Genomic DNA, 21,730 nt, shown 5'->3' with positions numbered 1-21,730 from the left:
AGTCATATTAATGCAAAAAAAAAAGTGAAGAGATCTACATTATTAAGTAGCTGGTCCTCGATATTCTGTACATCCTGTGAGAGGTCAAAGGAATGCACTAATGAGACTTGCAAAGTTGAGAAAAGCATCTGCAATAGCTGAGTTTCAAAGAAGTATCAAATGACAAATGTCACAATAAGAGAGAAAATCAGCAACATCTATTGTGTTAAGTTGCTGTTCTTAATGTACAATGAAGTCTAACAAATGCACAGTGTAAAGCAGTCAAGAAATAAGTAAATTTCTACACTGGATTCTCTGAGAACCTCTGGTCTTGAAACTTGTCTATCAAGCAATCTTTGTGGTAAATGCTACTGTTAAGTAATGGGTAATAAGTAAGAAAAAGGTAAAATGACAACATATATTACACACAAAAATCTAACATTTCTTACAAGGAATTTTTGTTGTTGTTGCTGAATAGTTACCTTGTAAGCTGTAAGCTTTGCAAAGACTGCCTATTTAAATATAGGATATATAAAAATTGTGAGAAATAGCGTAAACTGAGAAGATCTCTAATGGTAAATGTAATATTTCTATAATACAGAGAAATAGACAAACACCTTAGCACAATACGTCAAACAATTACACTGATGCAAGCAATGAACAAATTCACAAAAAGTCAGCTAGTATTCAATTTAAATACATTGTTGACAACCTTATAAAACTATTCATAAATTTTAAATGCTTCATAGTAACAAGTTATATTATTCATTTTATTTAGTTTGCCATACTGAATCTATTCATCTGTATCACTGCACTCAAAGAAAAAAATTAAATAGTCCAAAAATACAGCTCAAGAACTCAAATTCTTCACCTGTTTTATTGCTACCATTTTTTCCTCTGCTTGTTTTAAATTCAAGATTAGACCAGTTCTAAACCTTTTGTATCCTTAGAAACTCTCATATTCCTATTTCTTGTATAATTTACTTTCAATAACAAAAGTAAATTTCTTAACAAAACTCTCACACAAATATCTCTTGGGATGGTAGTACACAGAGGCAACATATACAGAATTCCTGTTATTTTGTTCTCAAAAAGAGTGTTTTCCAAAAGGTAAGGCCTAACATGGTCTAATTTGCTCTTCTTTCAAATAACGTTTGTGCCAGTTACCAAAAAGGTCTAAATCAGTATCGTGATTCAGAGCAGCACCACAAATAACAGAGACTACTTGTTATTATCTGGTCATCAACTCAAGAAGTGGGTTGGATACAATTAAAAGAACCTGCCAAAAATATGAGCACTTTTGCCAGTTTGACAGGTACAGGGTCACAAACACAGCAAGATCCTAATTTAATTATACATATACAGGAAGTTTTCATTTGCATACCTCTTGTAATTGAATAGACATCTGTCCCAGTTGGTCCTGGCGCCTTTCTACAAGCTGTCTTTCAGCATGCATTTCTTGTTCTATCTCCTGAAGTCTTCTTTCTACCCGGGCTGACACCTTCAAAAGGAAAAACAACCTGCAGGAAGTTAGGGCGCTTTTTTACCACATACTGAGAAATTTATTTTACCACATACTGAAAAATGGAGAAAACAGTAAGAAGTATGGGACAGAAAGAAAGAAAAACAAAACAACATGTATTTTGTGAAGATTTAGAATGGTATAGAAAATAACCAGATTTATAGCACTGAGTACTCAAGCAAGGAAATGACCTGCTATTTTGTTAGCAATATCTTCCTTTACATCTATGATATTTTTCTTTACAGTGGTGGTTCTGATCAAGTGCTAAATATATCAAGTTTGGTACGGGCTAAGCTGAGGCTGCAATACAGAAATCCTGGCTTCTCTGCCACTGGTCTGGTTAATCTCTGGAGAGTCACTTCCTTCACATCTCCTGTCTAAAACAGACCACCATTCACCTCCTTCATACTCAGAAATCCGTGACTGACAAGTATGAGAATGACTGTAATAGCACGAAATATTTACATGAATAAGACTTTTCCCCAATATTTTTTTCAAATTGTATTCAAACTAATATAACTAACACCAGTCAATTGTTAAAGCAATCTGGATTACAGGTACAATAATTCAACTTTAAACTACACCCAGAACTACTTTATTTTTGCATTTCAAGCTACTAGCAGAGAGCACCCTCTTGTGGGCAGCAAATTAAATTTACATCGTTGAAGTTACAGACCAGCAAGGAAAATACTTATGTATTAGTATCCTCCCTACTTCAAAACTAACAGCTTTAAGGAGTCACTAGAAAGCAGTATTACCAAATTACCAAACAGTATCTAGATAAAACAAAGATTTAAAAGACTTGTACAACTATGAGTTTCTGATGTGTGTGGAGGGGAGCAAGTTCTCATATCTACTTTCACCAATAAGCGAGCTTTTACTAGGATATATGCATGTGTATGGATATAGAATTTTAACAGGAACAACACAGTTGTGTAGCAACAGATACATAATTATGGACACATTCATACTTCATGAATATCATAAAACATTAGGTTTAAAAGAATGAAACAGTCATTTTGTCTTTATAACAAGAAGTGGTGCTTTGAAAAGGTTTCTTGTTTGCACAGCCAGATGAGCAGTCAGCTCACAACTTGGAATTTTCTATTTTCTCTTAAAACCATCATGAAATGTTAAAAAAATGTACTTCATCAAATCATGTTCTTTCATGTAAGTTATGAACGCTCTGCAGCCATAATTAATTACTGTAAACTAATGCATAAAAATAATGATCATGTCACAACACATGCATTTCTATTGTGAAAACTACTACTTATTGTTACTTCTAATAATTCACAAAATACAGCTAACAATGATTCTATCTAACAGTAACAAAAAATAACACTATCATTAAACTTGTTGCATCTCCGCAGAAAATTAGGGAATGACTGTCACAGTTGTCATTTGTGTACTTTAAATACACCTGAAATAAAGTTGTGGTTTATGTTTTAAAAAAATCTGAAATGAAGTATTAGGCTATTTAGTATTTAAAAAATACATATGTTGGTAGTATAAGGAATTAAAGGTAGTGGGGAAGTCAGCGTTATGGAAAGAAAGCAACATGGCATTTAGGAGGCTAGTATGGTGACGAAGCTTAACATCGGAAAAACATAGGAGTTCTTGTACAAGGATTTACATAGCTAGGATACAACATAAGTTTTTGTAGGGTTGCACAAGTAGTCAGGGAGGAGACTAGGCAAAGAAGGCAGAGAGCACAGAAGTCCACAGCAGATCAGGTTTATTATGTTGTATCTTGTAACAGTGCAAAAGAACCAAGTACTATAATTAGCAACTTCCTCTGCATTCTCTGTGACAGCTGCTATGTCACATTCATGTCCTAGCCATGCTTAGTAATAAGACTTTCTGGAATGCAGTAAACTTACCTTTTCTGTTTTGGAATATTTAGCACCACCACAATACCACAAACTGGGTCACCTATCACCATATTTTCCAAACTAATTATCGTTTACGCTATGGAACAGCTGAAGTCCAAGCACAGGTCCCTCCAGATCCAACACCAATCTTTTTATGTGTTTCTACGCTGGAACTTTCCAGAAGCCTCTCTGGTAAAAACGGATGCAAAACAAGGAACAGATTCTGCCTCCCATCCTCTCCACAGGTGTTTTCTTTTCTGAACATCGTTTCTCATTTAATCATATTTTCTCCTAGTGACACTATGGCATTAAACAGGGTTTATCAGTGTGCGTAACTTTGGAACCTCTTCATCAAACAATTTTTAACCTACCTTATTCCATTTTTATATTTAGCTGATGAAGTTTATCTAACCTTTCCACTTCTATCATTTGGCTATAACTTCTGGAAGGACTTCCTTTTACCTTGTATAGTTCCATCAGGTATCTTTTGATTTCCTCCAGATCTTCTAATGCATTAAAGTCCTTACTGTAGTATATTCCAATTTCTTCTACATCGTCTTGAACTATTTTACCTTCCTCATTGCCCAACATTATTCAAATCAGCTTCCTCATTTTTGTGCAACTCCCTTCTAGAAATCAGATGTTATTGTAAAAAGCTTACTTTTTTTTTTTTTTTTTTTTTTTGCTCTGGTAGGGGTGCCAAGCTTATGTTTGTTGTTTTGGTGATTGTTACAAAGTGAGCCTTTCATAGATTAAAAGCCACACACAGGACTTGGTTTATAACAAATAACTGCTTTTATTCTGGAATAGTTCATGTTTATTTGCTCTACAAAGTAGTTAATATGCTACCTAAAAATGTAGTTCCCCCCCAACACGACAGTTACCCATCTACAGTGGTTTAGACATTATCTTCCATGAGAACTGTGTTTCCTGATTTTGTAGCCTCTCTGATCTTCCTTGGATTGTCACAGAACCTGTGACATGCAACAAGAGCGATAACAACAAAAGGAAGATTAGAAGCAGTAGGCAAGTAAGCAGTAAGTTGTATATGAAGAAGAGACTAAAATTCACTTCTCTTCCTCTATCCTAAATGACCCTTATTCAGGACAACATTCCTACCTGAACAATACACATCTTGTCCCCAGATTAAAAGCCGTAGTGCAGACAAGTGATTCACTGAAGTACAGTAACAAGGAACATGGAGGTTCTACATAATGACATGAAATGCTAAATTATTGCATTCAGTGCATATTAGAACATGATTGAAGGATGTATTTTCAGCAACACAGCCTACCTGAACAATAATCATGACACTAGGAGCTCTATCTCTGTGTTAGGTTTATCAAATAGCAGCAAAATCTATGAAAATGGATTAGGCTACCAAAAAAGTTCTCCTACCACCAATTAAGCAAAAAGAAAAGAATGTCCTGTTTAAAACCAGGGTGACATTTAAGTCGTAGCTAAATTTAATTCTGTAGAAGATGCTGGATGCCTAATTTACAAAAAGCAGTATCCTACTTCTTAAATTTCTCCCCCGTTTTTCAGCTTTCCACCGTTTTTTCTGGTGCAGAAGTCCTACTGGCTGAAATCTATTTCAACAGACCTTTGTTGCTTTTGTTATTATCTATTTTATTGTCAATGCAGACTTGAAGCAGAAGTCATAAAAACACAGAAATGACAAAGTACTTTGACAGATTTCACTCTGAATATTGAGTTAAACATTCCCCTCATGGCAAACACCAATGCATGAAATGCATTTTACAACAGTCACCTTTGCAAGGCCAAAAATCTCTATGTCAGGTCCTCTGAGGGACAGTTACTTATCTAAAAGTAACTGTGTCTCTCTGGGACGTCTTAACCACATGAACTCCACGTGAGATTTGTTTTACTTGACATCTCTGTCTTTTTCCACAGACATAACCTACACTAACCTTCCAACAGCACCATCTCAACTATGCATCTACTTACTTTGAACAACTCTGTGCTTTGCAGCAGTTGCTTTCTATGTTATTTGGGATGAGCCTTTATATGAGGAGATGGCAACAAAATATCCAAGAGGGATACCTTATATAAACAACGTAAATAAACATGTTTTCAGTTGTTTATAGGTCTTTATGGACATCCTCTATAGCTGTTTGAACTAATGTATAGTTCAAACATACAAATTTGTTTCAAGAAAAAAAATCTCAGAACATATCCCAAGGTTTCCATTAGTGTTAAAGAACAGATGTGTAGGATATTGTCTCTTAGAAGCATCTTAGAGAATACTCTAAGAGGAGAACATAGAATTACGAGTTCCATCATCTATTGAGCCATTTCTAGATAAAAATAAGAGATTTTGATACAGCAGAAGTTGTAGAGTCTGCTGCCTTTTTACCAAAGCTGTACATAGATTCTCAAGTATATGGTCACAAGGAATGGTTGATTTGAAAGAGGCATCCAGCTATGCCTCACCACCTCAGCCATCTTTTTTTTTTTTTTTATGCTAAACTGGAAAAGGCTTCCATTAAAGTTAACATTGATGTGCATTGATTGTGTGTGTTGGGTCTGTCTGAGCTGGAGTCACCTTTTCCCTGCAGCAGCCCACACAGTGCTGTGCTCTGCACTCATAGCTGGAACAGCACTGATATCACTCCAGTGTTGTGTCTATTGCTGCATAGTGCTGGCACAGCATCAGGACTCCTTCCAAGCCCCCAAGAGCCAGCAGGCTGGGGGTGGGCAAGTGATGGGGAGGGGACAATGCCGGGGCAGCTGACCTAAACCAACCAAAGGGATATTCCATAACACCTGATGTCACACTCAGCAATAAAAGGGGGGGCTCTTGTGGGGGACGGGGCTGTTCCTCCTGAACAACCACTACGTGTTTTGAGACCCTGCTTCCCAGGACATGGCTGAACATCGCTCGTTGATGGGAAGTAGAGAATAATTTTTTTCCCTCTCTCTGTGCTTCCATGCAGACTGATTGTTTCTTGTTTCTTTTTTTCCTCCCCATTCCCTTTCCATTTAATTAAACCTTCCTCATCTCAAACCTCGAGTTCTCTGTGTTGTATTTTCTCCCCCTTCCTCTTTGAGGAGAAGGGAAGTGAGAGAGCAGTTGTGGTGGAGCTCTGCTGCCCACCTGAGTAAAACCACCATATTGTGTTGTGTGACTCTCTAATATAGGGGGAAAAAAGCACTCAGCTTCAACATCAAAAAGGCTCTCAAATCATAAACCTCTAATAAATAAATTCTAAGCAAGTAACTCAGACGGACTGTATCGAAGAGACCTTGGACATTTATTACCACATTTATGTAGTTTATATATAAGCAGTTTTCATACAGTACTGACCATTCTGAACAGTACAGCTGTAAGAATGGGTTACAAGTCCCTGCAGAAATGAAGGCTTAAGGACACTAAGCTGAAACACATGTTCCTGCTACAAACTCATTCTGTCAAATTATCAAGATTTCAAATCGACAACTTACAGTCAAAACCCCTAAAATAGAATGCAAATAAAAAGATGGTAACATTGAAGATGATAAACAACCTCTCTGAAGTGAAGTAATAAAGACACGGAGGAAATAAGTTGCTGCACAACTTTTCATAAGTTATAAGAATAAAAGTGTTTCTTCCTACACAACTCAGGCAGCCAGACTCATCAGTGTAACAATAAATCATTAGGCTTTGAACAATGGAAAGAGTATCCAAACCCAGTTTTGGAGTGCAGAGGTAAAGCAATCAGCTCTAGCCTACTACTGCTAGCCTTTTCAAATGAGGTGGAATTGCACAGCTACGAGTGTCAATGCATGTCAGAATTCTTCAGCCTGAGAAGGGTAATCCTATGAAGAACCTTTTAATAATCTCCTCCAATGAAAATTAGACATGGAAAAGCAGATTTAAAAAAGAAATAGAGTAAATAAAAATAATAAAAACACACCACATGTGGCAGCTCCTCCCACAATATGTAATCTATCGGTAGAAATTTCTAAAGGATGAGAAGATAAAAATATACAAGGTATAGCAAAGACTGGACAAGTTAAAAAAAAGTGCACAAATCCACAGAGATTAATAAGTACAAAAACTAGAGAAGTACCACTTGCACATCAAGAAATTCACAACTAATAAGTAAAGTAGTATCGTACAGAACTATCATTAGATGCATTTGTATCCTAGTATTGTTCCCTAGACATTTACTTTTTGACCTTCCATCATATAGGGCTAGGTCTCTCCTCTCCGCATAACCCTTCTGCAAACTGAAAAACAGCAAGTGCTTTAACCTTCCAGAGAGGTATCTAAATGAATGACCTGCCTTCTCCATCCTCCACCCTTCTGGTTTTCCCTCCATTTTGCCCATGTTCTTCCTACAGTTAATAAACAGCAATGAGTAGAACATTCCTGTTGAAGTCGTATTAGTCCTACCCAGGAAAACCATGTGACTGCAGCCAACTGCAGAAATTGTATCTTCATTAAAAGTGTTTCATTAAACATTTCAGCTTTCAAAGCTTTATGGGAGGATAGTTTCTCTCACAAATAGAAGACTTTTTTAACCGTAAGGGGAATATCAAAGAAGAATACTGAAGGCTTCTTTGTTACAGTTCTCTCATCTTTTGCTTGTCTCAGAATAAAATTGTAGCAACCAATTTCAAATCTTGAAATCCTGCTATAGGAGGTCACAAACCAAAACTAGTTATTTCTTTCATTTATGTAAAGACAGTGGTTGCCAGCATTCCAGAGGATTGAGGAGGAAGGTTTGTTTCTCTCATTCAACAGCACAGAACAGTTGTGGTGTAGACAGCTGCAGCAGCTGTTTTCTTGTGAACTGTCCTGCTTAAAACTTAGAGCTTGCTAATTTCCTGGTGCATCAGAGGAAAAAAAAAGTGTACTGAGAAGCAGGACACAACACTCATAGGGAGCTGCAAGCATCAAAGAATTCCTTACCATATAAACAGTGCTAACATTCTAACAAGGACAGCCTGTTAAATTCTTCTACAACAGCTGAAGAGGAAAGTCATCTTCCACTGATGGATTCTATCATGTTAAGTGTATAACTGGTCTTGAGATCACAGCCTCTTGAATCCCTCTCTTATTTCATTTACAGTCAGGAATTTACACAAGTACAATTAGTAAGTCTGTTGGTGCCAAGAAGCAGCCGTTGCCAACAATACTGATATCAGTGACACATGTATCACTAAAGCTCTTGCCAGGTCCTTTAGTACCAATTCATGCAATTTTAGGGAAGGATGATCCACCTAGGAGAAAATAACACTTGCTCTGAGATGTTAGCATGGCTACTGATATCACATTAGCATTTACATAAAGCATAGACTCAAGTCTTCAAGTCAAGAACTATCTACAGGATTTTTACCTCCTAACCAGATTTTCAGCTTCCCTTGTGCCTACAGCAATACTGCTTTGACTTGCGTCTCAAGAGCTCATCTCGTCCATATTTGAGTGATATAGACTAGAGTATCTCCTTCCAGCAGATACAAGAGGCAAAAAGTAAGAGACTTCATCATGGCTGCGCTTCCTCCTTTGATTTGTCAGAGCCTCCAGATAAAATTATAGCCACAAGAGACATTTCCCTTTCAAAAGGCTTCACAGATAAGGACTGAAAAGGACAGGGAGAGAAGGAGGAAGAGGAATCAATATTATTACTCAGATTCCATGGTTATCATGGAAGTTCTTCAACATGGCAAAAACTAACTTGTATATTTCAAAAGCTATCTGTTCACACCAATGTTCAAAGTTAAACAACAGTTTTCTCTAAAAACATGATTTCTCAGAGAGAAATTCACTATATACATATTTGTAAAACATTCACTTTCAGTTTAAACAAGTACCTGAGATACAGGCACTTGTTTTGCTGATTTCATTACGAAAGGGTAACAATCACCGATCCTAACCTAGATAGAATCCTGTTCAGATATACACCAATACATAGTACTAATTACCAAAACATACATTATACTAGTAACCCATATCCTGTTTAGACCATTAAATAGAAATCTTTTCATGTTATTCACACTCACCGTTTCTTGTCTTTGGGACTCAGTAAGCTTTTCAGACAATTCTGCTAGAGTTTTTCTCATTTCTGCATCAGTCCTTCACAGAAAAATACAGGTAAGATTTATATTCTGCAGTGTAAAAACTAAATATCAACTATAATAATTTTAAGCAGCAACAATTTCATGGATTTTTAGGTTACTCTGAGTTATTCTACGGTTTCTAAAACCCTAGCATAATTAGAGACCAGCCTCAAGTGGAAAATTCATTATAGAAAGCATTTCCATTCCTCTAGTGAAGACATCATAGCATCTAGGTAGAAAGACTAGGTATCAGGTCAACAAGTACAAAATTATGAACATGTCAGCACAATCCTTTTGAATAGGACTAGTTCTTACTAGGAATTAGAAGACTAATTCCTGTTACTGTGATTAGACAAAGCACCATATGTTGAGACAGCACATACTAAAAAAAAAAAAAAAATTATGGCCTGCATAAGAGCTTATCTTCAATAGACTCCAGTATCAAGAAAAATAAAGGAAATAAAGTTTTAGTAAAAGAAATTCCCAAGTTCCTGTCTTTTTGTCCATGTATAAAAAGAGGGAGGTAGCCACATATACTATACAAATCAATGTGTGTGCATCATTTATACATATAAACATTGGATGAGATTATGGGTAATAAACCTTTCATAGTACTGGTTTCACCTGTACCACTCTCCAACATTTTGTTTTAATACAAAAGAACACGGGAAATTAAGAATTATTTATTCACATGGAAGTTATATTCTGTTTATACCGGTTTCTTCTTGAAAGCTCCCGACTGATGTCATCTCCTAGACGAACTTGTTCACTACTGAGATCTCGAAGAGACTGGTGGAAAGAATGCAGCTGTAAATTAAAGTACAGAAATTACGCCAAATTTTAAGGATGCTTTTATCTGTGATATTCCAAAAATACATATATACACGCTTTTAAAAAGAAAATATTAAATGAAGTGCAGCAGATTATTTTTATCTGGAAAATAACAAAATTGCATGAATTGAAGAGCAGCCTGGATGAAGCCTGTATGCTTCTGTTTCTATCAGCTCTTCACAAAACTTGCTCATCCAGTTTAATTTCCAGTACATGATTTGCTAAAACAAGTTTCCCGACTATATTTTTTCTATCCTTCAGAGCTTATTCATTTCAGTTACTTTACATTGTACCATCTTTTTAATTTAATACAAGATAAATTGAAATATCTGAACAGGTGGCATCAGGACAAACTAAATAAATACTAGTATGAATGAGACATAGTTCTGCTCAGCTACATAAACTACTATAGAAGCATAGCATGTAAAATTGCAAGTGACCAAGCAGAACACTACAATGTTTTCAGAAACTTCCAAAGCACTGAGGAATTTTATTTTACTTTGCCCAAGATTTCTATATACTACCTTAGAAAGGTTTTTTCCAGAGTTGGAAAAAAAAAAAAAACACCATTTTCCTCAATAAAATGTCACATTTAGATTCCTGTTTCCCTTATTTAGCAGACCAGTTTATAGTCATTATAAACTACATAGTTTATAATGACTTAACATTATAGTCATATAATGTGTATAATAACATTACAGTCATTATAGTAAAAGCTTTTAAGAGGGAGAATAGAAAGGTAATAGGTCATCCACCCTTCAAGGGAGGAAAAAAAAAGCAACAGTTCAAGCACCAGAGTGCTGTAAACAGCTCAGTGGTTAGGGCCACCGTTTGGGAAAACCTTCACTTATAACATCTCCTTGGTCTATATGCAAGACTTTAAACTGAATCTTCCACAGCCCAGCTGATTGCCCTCAATATTCAGGCACAGGCATCAGCCTCTCTCCTGTGTGACAGACCAGAAATTTCAGCCTGGCCTAGGAGGCTTTGACAAACACAATACATTTTCAGAATGCATCAGTTTGAGAAGGACGAAGATTCAAATGTGTCAAAAATCCATTTCGCTAGAAAATTACCTTCGCCAGAAGCAGTCAGAACAGAAGAAAGGGGCTGTGGTTATATAAATAAGAAAGAGCTGAAGCTTTATTTTTTATTTGAGTAGTGCTACTCTATCTCTGCCCCAATTTCTGCCTATGGTCATAACAAATGGCTATTTCTAGAGAGGTCAACATTCCTCAAAGCACTGTAGTGTTTTGTGGGTTTTTTTGTTTTGTTTGTTTTTTATAAAATAGCTGATGATCCAGTAAAGCTGTATTCACTCAATGAAAAGCGAGGATAAGGAATAAACTAGCAGTCATCATAAAAATAAGAAAAAAAAAAATATTTATTTACACCTTCACTTAATATAAAACATTAAAGTAGTTAATTCATATTTTCTGAAGAGTCTGCAGGTAGACATGACTGGAGAGGTCTGAAAATCAACCATGCTATACACGTCCTCTCACACCCACAACAATTGCCTGAAGTACTGAGTTAAATTATCCTACTCACAGGTCAGATTTAGAATTAAAATGAAGAACTAGCTGACTACAGATCAGTTCAGACTAGACTGAAGTGAATGGCAAAAGCAGTAAGATCCAGTGCTATTAGCTAAAGAAGAGCAATCCCCTCTATAGCTACACCAGGTTTCAGCATATGCATAATGCTAATTAAATATTCAGATATTATTTCTATCTCCTATGTTGCCCAAAAAGTTACAGAAATCATTTTCATAACTTTTGACATCACTATCATCTGTACCTTTTTATCTATAAAGATAAATTTGTATGAAACTTTTTGACACTCATAGATACGATAGATGACTGTCATGAAACATGGCACAGAACATTGAAAGGACACTTCACAGCTGTAAAATTCTTAGTTTTATCATTTGATTTAACATTAAAGAGCCTGGTAACCACGTAATGCTTGTGTAGGGAAATAGCTTCCCATTAGTGATCTTACCTGGTCCAAATTGTCTGCCTCATTGACGAATCGAACACTTGCAGATCTAGATCTTCGATGTCTACTGTCCTGTGAGTCTCCATAATCCCTGAGAGGAGAAGTAGGCAGGAAGTGGCGGTTCCCTTTATAAAAGAAATAAATAAGAAAGACAAAGCTTTGTACAGGAAGCGTTTAATTTTACTTTGAGAAAAGCTCATGTTTGATCTTGCCAATATGAAATACATTATAGACAAAAGAATTACTAAAGTTACTTAAAATGCATGGACATACAGTTGAAATATTTTTGAATATTTAGATATATGAGATGGGCAAGAAAGAGAAGAAGCTTTCCTTTGCTTCTCCAAGAATTAGGTAGACTTTTTTATTCAAATTTTATTTGCCCAAGCAATGTTTTTTCCTCTATTTGGATCTACTGCAGTTTCAAACTATGCCACAGATTTTACATCAGAAAAAAACAGAAAACTTTAAGAAGTTTTCTACTAAAATATATTAAACGCTACTTCTGGAAAGAATATTCCTCTCAAATACACCTTTCCCACCCTCCAAAATAATGAAATTTAAGAGATGTAGAAGAAAAAAAACCCTACTTTTCTGTATATTATACATTGGTTTAGTTTTTTCCTTTTCCACTAAGCCTTATACAATTTTACCTACATACCAAAACCTTATGCATTTAAAATTCATGTTTTCATTTTGCTGTGAAGCAAGCTTCAGAAACTGCAAAACATTTTGGATTTGACTTACAATTACCTACAAATCATGAAGGGGGTAAGACAGTTTTCATGTATCAATGTTTCATTTGATCTCTTGAGATATCAGCAGGAAAAAAAAACAAAACATGCAATGGAAATCATTTACCTAATAAACAACTGCTTAACTTAATGCAGGTGTCACAGATTTCTAAACTGAATTTCTTTGAAACAATCCATGATATATCCTCATGCCAATATCTTTATACATTTTTATTTTCAATTTCCTCATTCAATATAATATCAATATGACATAATTTAAGTACACTCAAGCACCTCAAGTATTTTACCTGAAACTGCTTCTCCATCCAGATCACTAGGGTACAAGCTTGAGAGAGAAGCACTTCTCATTCCAGAGCTTCGGTTTAATCTTTGACTCCTTAACTGACCTATAGACTGTTCCAGCGTTTCTTTTAACTGCGAAGAAATTACATTTTACTGAAATATGAACCCAGCCACATATGAAAACACATATGCAAGATATTTTTTAGAAAAAATGGTCATTAAGAAAATCAGAGCCCTTTTTTAGCCTAGTGCCATTATGGATTAATAACAGCTTTTCTTATTTATCTCATACTATACTAACATACTATAATATAAACTGGTTTATAAGCTCCAAATAGAAGAGTAATAAAGCTACAAAAAATGCTAGTTTAATTATATAACAAACTACTATAGTTTGTTTTAGACTGTTCAAATAAATATGAAAAGTTTCTGTTCATGTCTTCTTAACTCTTGATATATTCTGCACATCACTTCTAAGTTTTCAGCTATGAATGCTATTAGGTAAAAAAAAAAAAAAGATTTAAGAAGTTAAGATAAACTGAAAGTTGCTCACAGTTGCTATTGCTTCCGTTTGTTCCTTGTTGTATTCTCTGTATTGTCCTAGTAAATGGTCAACATGTCTCAGATTTCTGTTGGTATCCTTAAAAAAAAGTTTGAGGAAGAAAAGTCAAAATAGAAACTTCCAACAGCTGTCTTTACTATTCTTCATTTATAAAATGAAGAATATATATATATGTTATATATATATATATATATATATATATAGTATTATATATATGTTATAAAACACTAATAAAACAAGTATTTTTTCTGAAGGGACTTAGCATTCCAGAATTCCAAATCCTAGTCAAGTAGACAGAATCTGAAGATGTACAGTGCAGCTAAAGGAACAAAACTGAACGCTACATATGCAGGCGAGGACTCAGGTTCAGACAAAAAGCGTGTACATTTTCAACCATTCTCCAGCAAAATATTTTTATCCAAAGATCTTATAGTACTTAATTCTATTTTGTGGGCAGGTAAACCAAGAAATGGCAAGTTTTTGAAGATGAGCGTATTGAGCAAAGGTAAGGAAGTTCACCAAGCAGGTAACAGAAAACAGAGCTACAGCAGATATTCTAAAGACACCCATTAAAACATTCACCTCAAGAAAAAATTAAGAAATTATTAAGGCTGTTAGGTGACATCCCTCTGACAGCAGGAAATGGGCCTCTTAAATAGGATTTAAGAGGAAAAAACTGGCCATGTTAACATGCTCTCCAAAAGCCACTGCAAGATTATTCAGCCCTCAAGACTACATTTGTCTGTGCCATGTACAGCATTTGTCACAGCCTGTAACAAACCACAAAAGCTATACAATAATGGAAAGGACTGCCTGGTTAAAGATGACCAAGTCAAAACATACTTATTGCATTCTTTACTGTGGAACACCTTGACCAAGTTCCATCATTTAGTTTATATAGCACAGTTTCTTAGCAGCTCAAGGCACCTTAAACCAGACTGTGACAGTCCTACCCTTCCCTTCAACATAATTATTCCTCCTCCTCCTCTATACAAGCACTCCTGTGACCAGATGAAGAACAGGATCAGGTAGCAGATCTGCTAAAAAGCAGTACAAAATAAGCAATTAGCTTAAAATCAGATTCTTAGAAGAGCAGCTAGAAAGATATTAGACAAGAACAGGACAATTCTGAAGAGTGCATTTTAAAAAAATATTGTCAGCTTACATTCTTATTAACTCATCTCTTTCTAGCTTAATGATCATTTTCCAGACAAAAAGTTCTCAAATATAAATTAACCATTGAATATGCATTTTTCTCTTCTCACGGTGTGTATATATATAGGCCAAACAATAATTAAACACAAGTGATAATGCACAAGCCCTTTAAGTCCTCAGAACTATCAGCTAGAACAGATATTCTCACCATACAGGTTATTTTTTATTTTTTTATTTTTCTTCCACTCTGAAGAATGTTAATGACTTTTGAAGTGACAAATGGTGTCAAGGGAGCAAAACGTCTCCTCCCATACGCAAAACAGTTTCAGAAGCCTTGTCTGCTGCCTCCACTGAAGAAGCAGGAAGCAGATGAACGCTCTCCTACTCAGGGATGAATCCATTACAAGTTTACACACACTGCTTCTCCCTATGCTGTGCCACATCTAGAAATTATTTCAGTTGTAAGCTCTATTATGAGAAATAGAGTACCTGCATATTTAGTTAGAACTTAGAAATTTTATACAGTACAAGACAGTTAAGAGGGGGCTGGAGTTTTCTACTACAAAATTCAATGCCTCTTCTGACAATCCGAAAAGGTTAATTTTGCATTACTCATTTCACTAGTTTTATAAACACCATTGCCAAACACTTTATTGTTTCTAAGAATATTCTATTACATTTTCATACAGTTGTTATCTCAGACCACAGCAAGCCACCTACTTTCAGCTCAGAGGCAATATGATCAGTTTCATAAACCCTTTTGGTTTGCACAGAAAGCAACATTTCCCAGCACTACAGTATTTTGCCAAACTTCAGAAGTGGAAACTAGACTATTTTACATATTCTAAATATACTTTAAACTGTATTTTGTAAGCTACCTGTAAAGTGCTTGCTAAAGTATGTATCTTCTCTGTAACTTCTTCAGCACCATCGTTCCGAGTTCTGTTGAGGGATGCCCTCAAAGGTGGCCGCCTTCTTATTCGACTCCTAAGAAAGTCATCTGAATCACTGGATGAGTGTGCCATTAGTATCTTGAAACCTAGGTAGGAAGACCAGAAAAGGTAACAAAAGTTAAATCCTGATTGTTACTGAACAGATTCAACTTGCACAACATTGCCAAAGCAAAACTACTCAGACTACTGCATTAGAATCGTATCACAGAACGGCTTGGGTTGGAAGACACCTTGAAGACCATCCAGTTCCAACCCCCCTGCCATGGGCAGGGATGCCACCCACTAGGTCAGGTTGCCCAGGGCCTCGTCCAGCCTGGCCTTGAACACTTGCAGGGATCAGGCATCCACAACTTCTCTGGGCAATGTGTTCCCACGCCTCACCACCCTCTAAGTGAAGAATTTCCTCCTATCTTCTTATCTAAATTTCCCCTCTTCTACTTTAAAACCATTCTGCCTTGTCCTCTTATTATCTGCCCAAGCAAAAAGTCGCTCTCCATCTTTTTCATAAGCCCCCTTTAAGTATTGAAAAGCTGCCATAAGGTCGCCCCTGGGTCTTTTCCAGGCTGAACAGGCCCAGCTCTCTAAACCTTTCTTCACAAGAGAGGTGTTTTTCATTCATTAGCAGGATGTACTTTTGGAGCTGATCTACCAACTGTTCCTCAGTTATTATGCTTGTACACACCACGAAGCAGTGGCCAGGATGCAAGAAGCAGAGCCCATTAGGACAGAATTAAACTAATAGATGCACCCTCATCACAGCCAGGTGTTCAGTACCCAGGCTAAGACCATAGCCCAAAACAAATTCTCTCTGAAAAACATACAGTGAAGACATCAGGAGAGCAGAGAAAAATGGATGATGAAGCCCTCAGGAGGCAAGGCAGTTGGACTCAATGATCTTTGTAGGTCCCTTCCAAATAAGCTATTGTGTTTTTATCCTAGCAGAACCATTCTGTTCTAGCAGAATATAATTTCCTCCTTGCCTCACACTAATTTCTAAGCTATATTCAGAACAGCTGGGCTCAACTAGGACAGTAACTCCAAATAACTAATTGTGGGAAGCAAGTTGTCCTGGTTTCAGTTAGAACAGAATTAATTTTCTTCCTAGTAGCTGGTGGAATGCTGTGTTTTGGCTTAGGATGAGAAGAGTGCTGATAACACCCCGATGTTTTAATTGTTGCAGAGCAGTGCTTACACCAAGCCTTTTGCTCTGTCCTGCCAACAGGCAGGCTGGGAGTGCAGTAAGAGCTGGGAGGGGACAGACCCAGGACAGGTGACCCAAACTAGCCAAAGGGGTATTCCATACCATCTGACATCATGCTAAACAATATATAGGGGTGGCTAGCCGGGGGGAGGGGGCCGGACTGCTCGGGGTTAGGCTGGGCATCGGTCAGCGGGTGGTGAGCAATTGCATTGTGCATCACTTGTTTGTACATATTAGTAGTAGTGGTACTATTATCACCATTGTATTATTATTATTATTATTTTATTATTATTGTTATTATTATTTTCATGTCTTATCAAACTGTCTTTATCTCAACTCACGGGCTTCACTTTCCATTTCTCCCCCCCCATCCCAGAGAGGGAGGGGGAGGGTGAGCGAACGGCTGCGTGGTGTTTAGCTGCCGGCCGGGTTAAACCACAACACAAGTCTAAGAACCAGTATATTTAAGGACTTTAGGAGAACTGGAGATACTAAAGAAGAAGGCAATGCAGTGTCACTAAAAGAAGGCAAAGGAAAGAAAATCCACTTGAAGTTAGATGGAACTTTTTTCCTCAAACTGTTATGCACTGCAGCAGTTTGCCTAGAGGCCACGAAATCACTGTCAATAAGATTGGTGTTGACCATGTATATTTGGAGAGAAAGTCTGAATCTACTTTGGGGAAAAGGAAATAGGCCAGCAAAATTTTGAATTCCTTTTGGTCCTGTAGCAGACAAAAAATAAATAAAGCCACAGTAAAGGTATCATTCTTCTAACCATTAATGCAGAAGTTTAACTCCCCTCCTCATCTAAGGAGGGGGAGTGAGAGAGTGGTTGTGGTGTTTAGCTGCCTAGCACAGTAAAACCACCACACCCAGTGGAACTAGATTCAATTGCTATGATATATTTTATATATGTGCCACTCAACGTTTTTCCAGAGTTGTATACTGCATTTTTATGATGTAAATTTCTGTCTGTCAGACTTATACAGAAACCTTGTTGACATGAAAGAGTAAATCAACATAATCAGTTTGTGCTCAAGTACACCAATATTCCTTACACCTGTTTTCTGATATGATGAATTTATCACATCCTCCCTGCCCTTATCTCACTAAAGCCTGTTCTTCCTGCCTATATCAGCATTCACTGCTCCAGAACTTCTCACTCCAATCAGCTGAAATGAAGCCTAAATGTGGCTGAGGAAGCACAAACATTGCACACTAGCAAAAAGGTAACATGGAGTATTTTAAAGGGCAGAGAAAAAGAAAATAAATTAAACACTGGTACCAAAGCAACATGTAATAATTTTCATTTTTACTATGTCTTGCTAATCATGATAACAAGTTTTATTTTCCTTGTCAGTCTTTACTGGAACTTCACGTGGGTATCAGTGAGATCCCCATTCTAGGGCACAAACCAGAAGTATCACTGACAGGCATGAAATGATACTTCTCCTGAACAGATCTGGCATCACCTGTTCTAGAGTAATTTTTAAGTTCTCCTATAACAACACTGTCAGTTCTCTGGGCTTAAACATCTCTTCCTGTTCTCATCCGCCATGCACAAGAAGCAGCACAAGCACTCAAAACCCAATAAACAACAGCTTCAACAAACAGCTTCCTCAAAGCTTAACAAAGGTTCTCAGTTTCAAAGCATTTTTGGAAGATATTTTTAAGACACCAAGCAAAGGAGAGATGGAATTAGTGGTCACACTAACAATGAAGCACAAGATCAGTCCCATCACGGATCAGGAATCCAACCCTGAGACATTAATCCATGTGAATCCAGCCTTTACCTGTTCATGTACCTATGCACCAGCATATTTTGCCTGACCCATCACACACGTGAAACATTTAATTTTAATGATCATACCAAATGGTTGATGGTCTGTGCCTGTCATATTTTTTCTCAACTACAAAGTCATAATAAAAGTTGTTTTGGCAAATTAGATTCTTCAAAACCGCAGTAATAGTTTCACAGGAAGCAAATTCTCTTTTCCTCCCAAACCATGCAGAAAAGCATAGGCTGGATCTACTCCGTATGTAGAATATTGCACAGCAGTACCCCATGAGACTTAGAAAAGCAAACTTAGCATTATGCAATTCATACGGCTTGTCTGCTTTGAACTCTTATTTCCACCATGTCACATTTCCTTCTAGATCCACAAGCCCCCAAATAATATCATTTACAACATTACCAGTTTCACATTAGTAAAAATGTGCTTTTTAAGTATACCTTAGTAGATAGAGAAATGAAGTACACATCAGAACACTGAAGTGGTCAGAAGTGTTTTAACCCATTTCAAGATGAAATGCTATAAGCCAGCAGAATACCAAAGGGCAGTTATTGCAACTCAGCTGATGGGAACTACATCCTTAAAAATTTCCCAAACTCAAAAGCAACCAAGTCTCTGAACACAATGCTACATGTACCTCTAGGTAGATGAATATGGCAACTCATGTCAGAGGAAAGATAGGCACTGATAAAAAGAATGAAAAACAATAGTTGAGTGATGCACTCAAAACATAATTCTGAGAAGCATCTCAATCATAAGAAAAGCACAGAAAAGCTATGACACTGTAGGAAAAATAAAAATAAAGAAGGAAATGAAGATTTACAGCAGAAGATATTGATGTTTATTTTCAGCTGGCCAAAAATAGCTCATTAAGGCACTGGTCAAAGTAGAAAAGACAGGCTAGTGAGTGAAGGAAACAGAAAAAATGTTATACACAAGGACACTTGCAGAAAACTTTCCATTTATGGTTGAGCAGAATTCCTCTTTGCTCCTGTGGGCAACTTAAGAGGAACTGTAGGCACTTTTAAGTTGGAGAAGTCTCACTTCACATAAAGTGACATCCTCATTTTAAAAGGAACTGCAGAAGTTTCATTTTAGATTAAAAAAAAAAAATCATACAGAAGAAGAAGTTTGTAGAAATATACTGCATGAGCATTTGCTGTAATTTTAAAACTAACAAACAAAAAGGAGTATTATCACTTTTCCTAAACTGCTAAACCGATTTTAGCACACAATCATAAAGCCTACCTGACTGAGAATTACTGGTTGCCTTTTTTTGTTTTTTATTGTTACTTTGAGTCCACCTAGACAGATTAAAACATCTTTTGCACCAAGGAAAACGTCAACGCTCAGCATCCGCCTTCCCTGTTGGAACACAGGCGTTTCAGTTTCGTGAGGACTTTCCCGATAAGAGCAAGCACGAAGGCAGCTGACAGTCTCCACAGCAACTGCTCCAGCTCAAGTGAGGAAAAGACGAACTCAGTACACAGAGCCTGATCAGTTCTCAAGGGGTTTTATTTGTTTATCTCCACACACGCTACTCCATCGCTAGGAAACTGTGGCTAAAGCCGCGTTTGGAGCCTTATCGCTAAGGCTGAGCTTAACAAAAAAAAAAAACTATGGCCATTGCAGAAGGGAACAGGACAGCCCCCTCCATTCAGCACTTCTGCTCGAGCCACGAGCAGCTTGCAGGCGGCAGGCAGGCCACACACCGCGGCCGCATCCCCACCGCTGCACCCACCCTGCAGGCACGGCCCCTGCCCGACCCACAGCCGGGCACAGAGGGCGACCCCTCCGCACCACGCGCCCAGGTACCGCCGTGCCAGCCCCCCCGCGCCGTGCGCCCACCTACCCCCAACCCTACAGCCCACCCCAGCCCCGAGGGACCCCCTGGGGCTCCCTCCCTTTCCCTTTATCCCTCCCCTCCCGCCGCAGCCCCCCGCCCTCCCCAGGCACGCAGCCCCCGCCCCGCAGCACCCCCTCCCCTCCCCTCACCTCGCCGCTATGGCAACTTGAACTAGCCGCCTTGCCACCGGCGGCCGCAGCCGCCTTCCGGGAGCTCGGGCACTCCCGCAAGGCTCCATGGGATGTGTAGTCATGCGGCCGGTGTCGGCCATGGAGGAGGCATGGCGGAGGACTTCAGTTCCCAAGAGGCTTTGCGGCGCGGCCGGCAGAGCCGACCGGCGGGTGGCTGCAGGGGTGGTGACTGAAGGCCGGCCCCGCCCTGCCCGCCGGCCGTTGGCACTTCAGAGGCCGCGGCGCAGAGGCGAGGGCGGAGGGCGGGGTGGGGCCCTTCACAGGCCGTGACTGGTGTTTATAAAGGCTTGTAAAAGATACATCTTTACAAAATGCACGTTAACGTTTACAAACATTGACATTTGCCAAAGATGACAGTGAAATAAACAAGAAGCGCTGAAACCAAAGCAGTTGCCCTGTCAAAGCAGGCGTGTGTGCCACACGCCGCGGGCGTGAGGGGACTGACGCCTGGCTGATCCACCTCAAACAGCACGCGTTTGTGGCAGGGATGATACCTCTGGCCTCTCCCACAGCTTTTCCTAACTTGTTGCTTTATGCCAGGCATCTCCCTGGTCATGAATGTTGTATCTACCACCAGTGTGTGCGGTAACAATGAGCAAAAACAGATTACCGTGCTGAAAAGCCGTAAAGAGAGAAAAGTGAAAGAGTGTTTTGAATGATCACAGGAAACATTGACTGTGTCTCTGAAACTTGGACGGAGCTTGCAACAGTCCTAAAGT

General features: G+C 38.0%; 1 protein-coding gene across 6 annotated transcripts in view; it reads right to left on the bottom strand.

Annotated features, from left to right (window-relative positions):
* CEP128 (centrosomal protein 128) overlaps positions 1-21,118 on the bottom strand; it is a 125,506-nt gene extending 104,388 nt beyond the window's left edge. For 5 of the 6 annotated variants that reach the window (XM_068683035.1, XM_068683040.1, XM_068683039.1 and 2 more), the window contains exons 1-8: positions 20,970-21,118; positions 15,906-16,066; positions 13,864-13,950; positions 13,316-13,442; positions 12,277-12,398; positions 10,157-10,248; positions 9,385-9,457; positions 1,364-1,480 (exon numbers count right to left, since the gene is read on the bottom strand). In XM_068683035.1, coding sequence (XP_068539136.1) covers positions 1,364-1,480; positions 9,385-9,457; positions 10,157-10,248; positions 12,277-12,398; positions 13,316-13,442; positions 13,864-13,950; positions 15,906-16,052 — 765 coding nt within the window. In that variant the 5' untranslated portion in view covers positions 16,053-16,066; positions 20,970-21,118. Of the gene's footprint in view, positions 1-1,363; positions 1,481-9,384; positions 9,458-10,156; positions 10,249-12,276; positions 12,399-13,315; positions 13,443-13,863; positions 13,951-15,905; positions 16,067-20,222; positions 20,778-20,969 lie in introns of those variants that run through there. The other variant, XM_068683036.1, reaches the window with a different exon arrangement.
* Between the last annotated feature and the right edge of the window lie 612 nt (positions 21,119-21,730).

This window comes from Anas acuta, chromosome 5 (assembly GCF_963932015.1).
Source record: "Anas acuta chromosome 5, bAnaAcu1.1, whole genome shotgun sequence".
NCBI lineage: Eukaryota > Metazoa > Chordata > Aves > Anseriformes > Anatidae > Anas > Anas acuta.
Note: the sequence above shows the minus strand (reverse complement) of the source record. Positions and strands in the feature narration are given on the sequence as shown.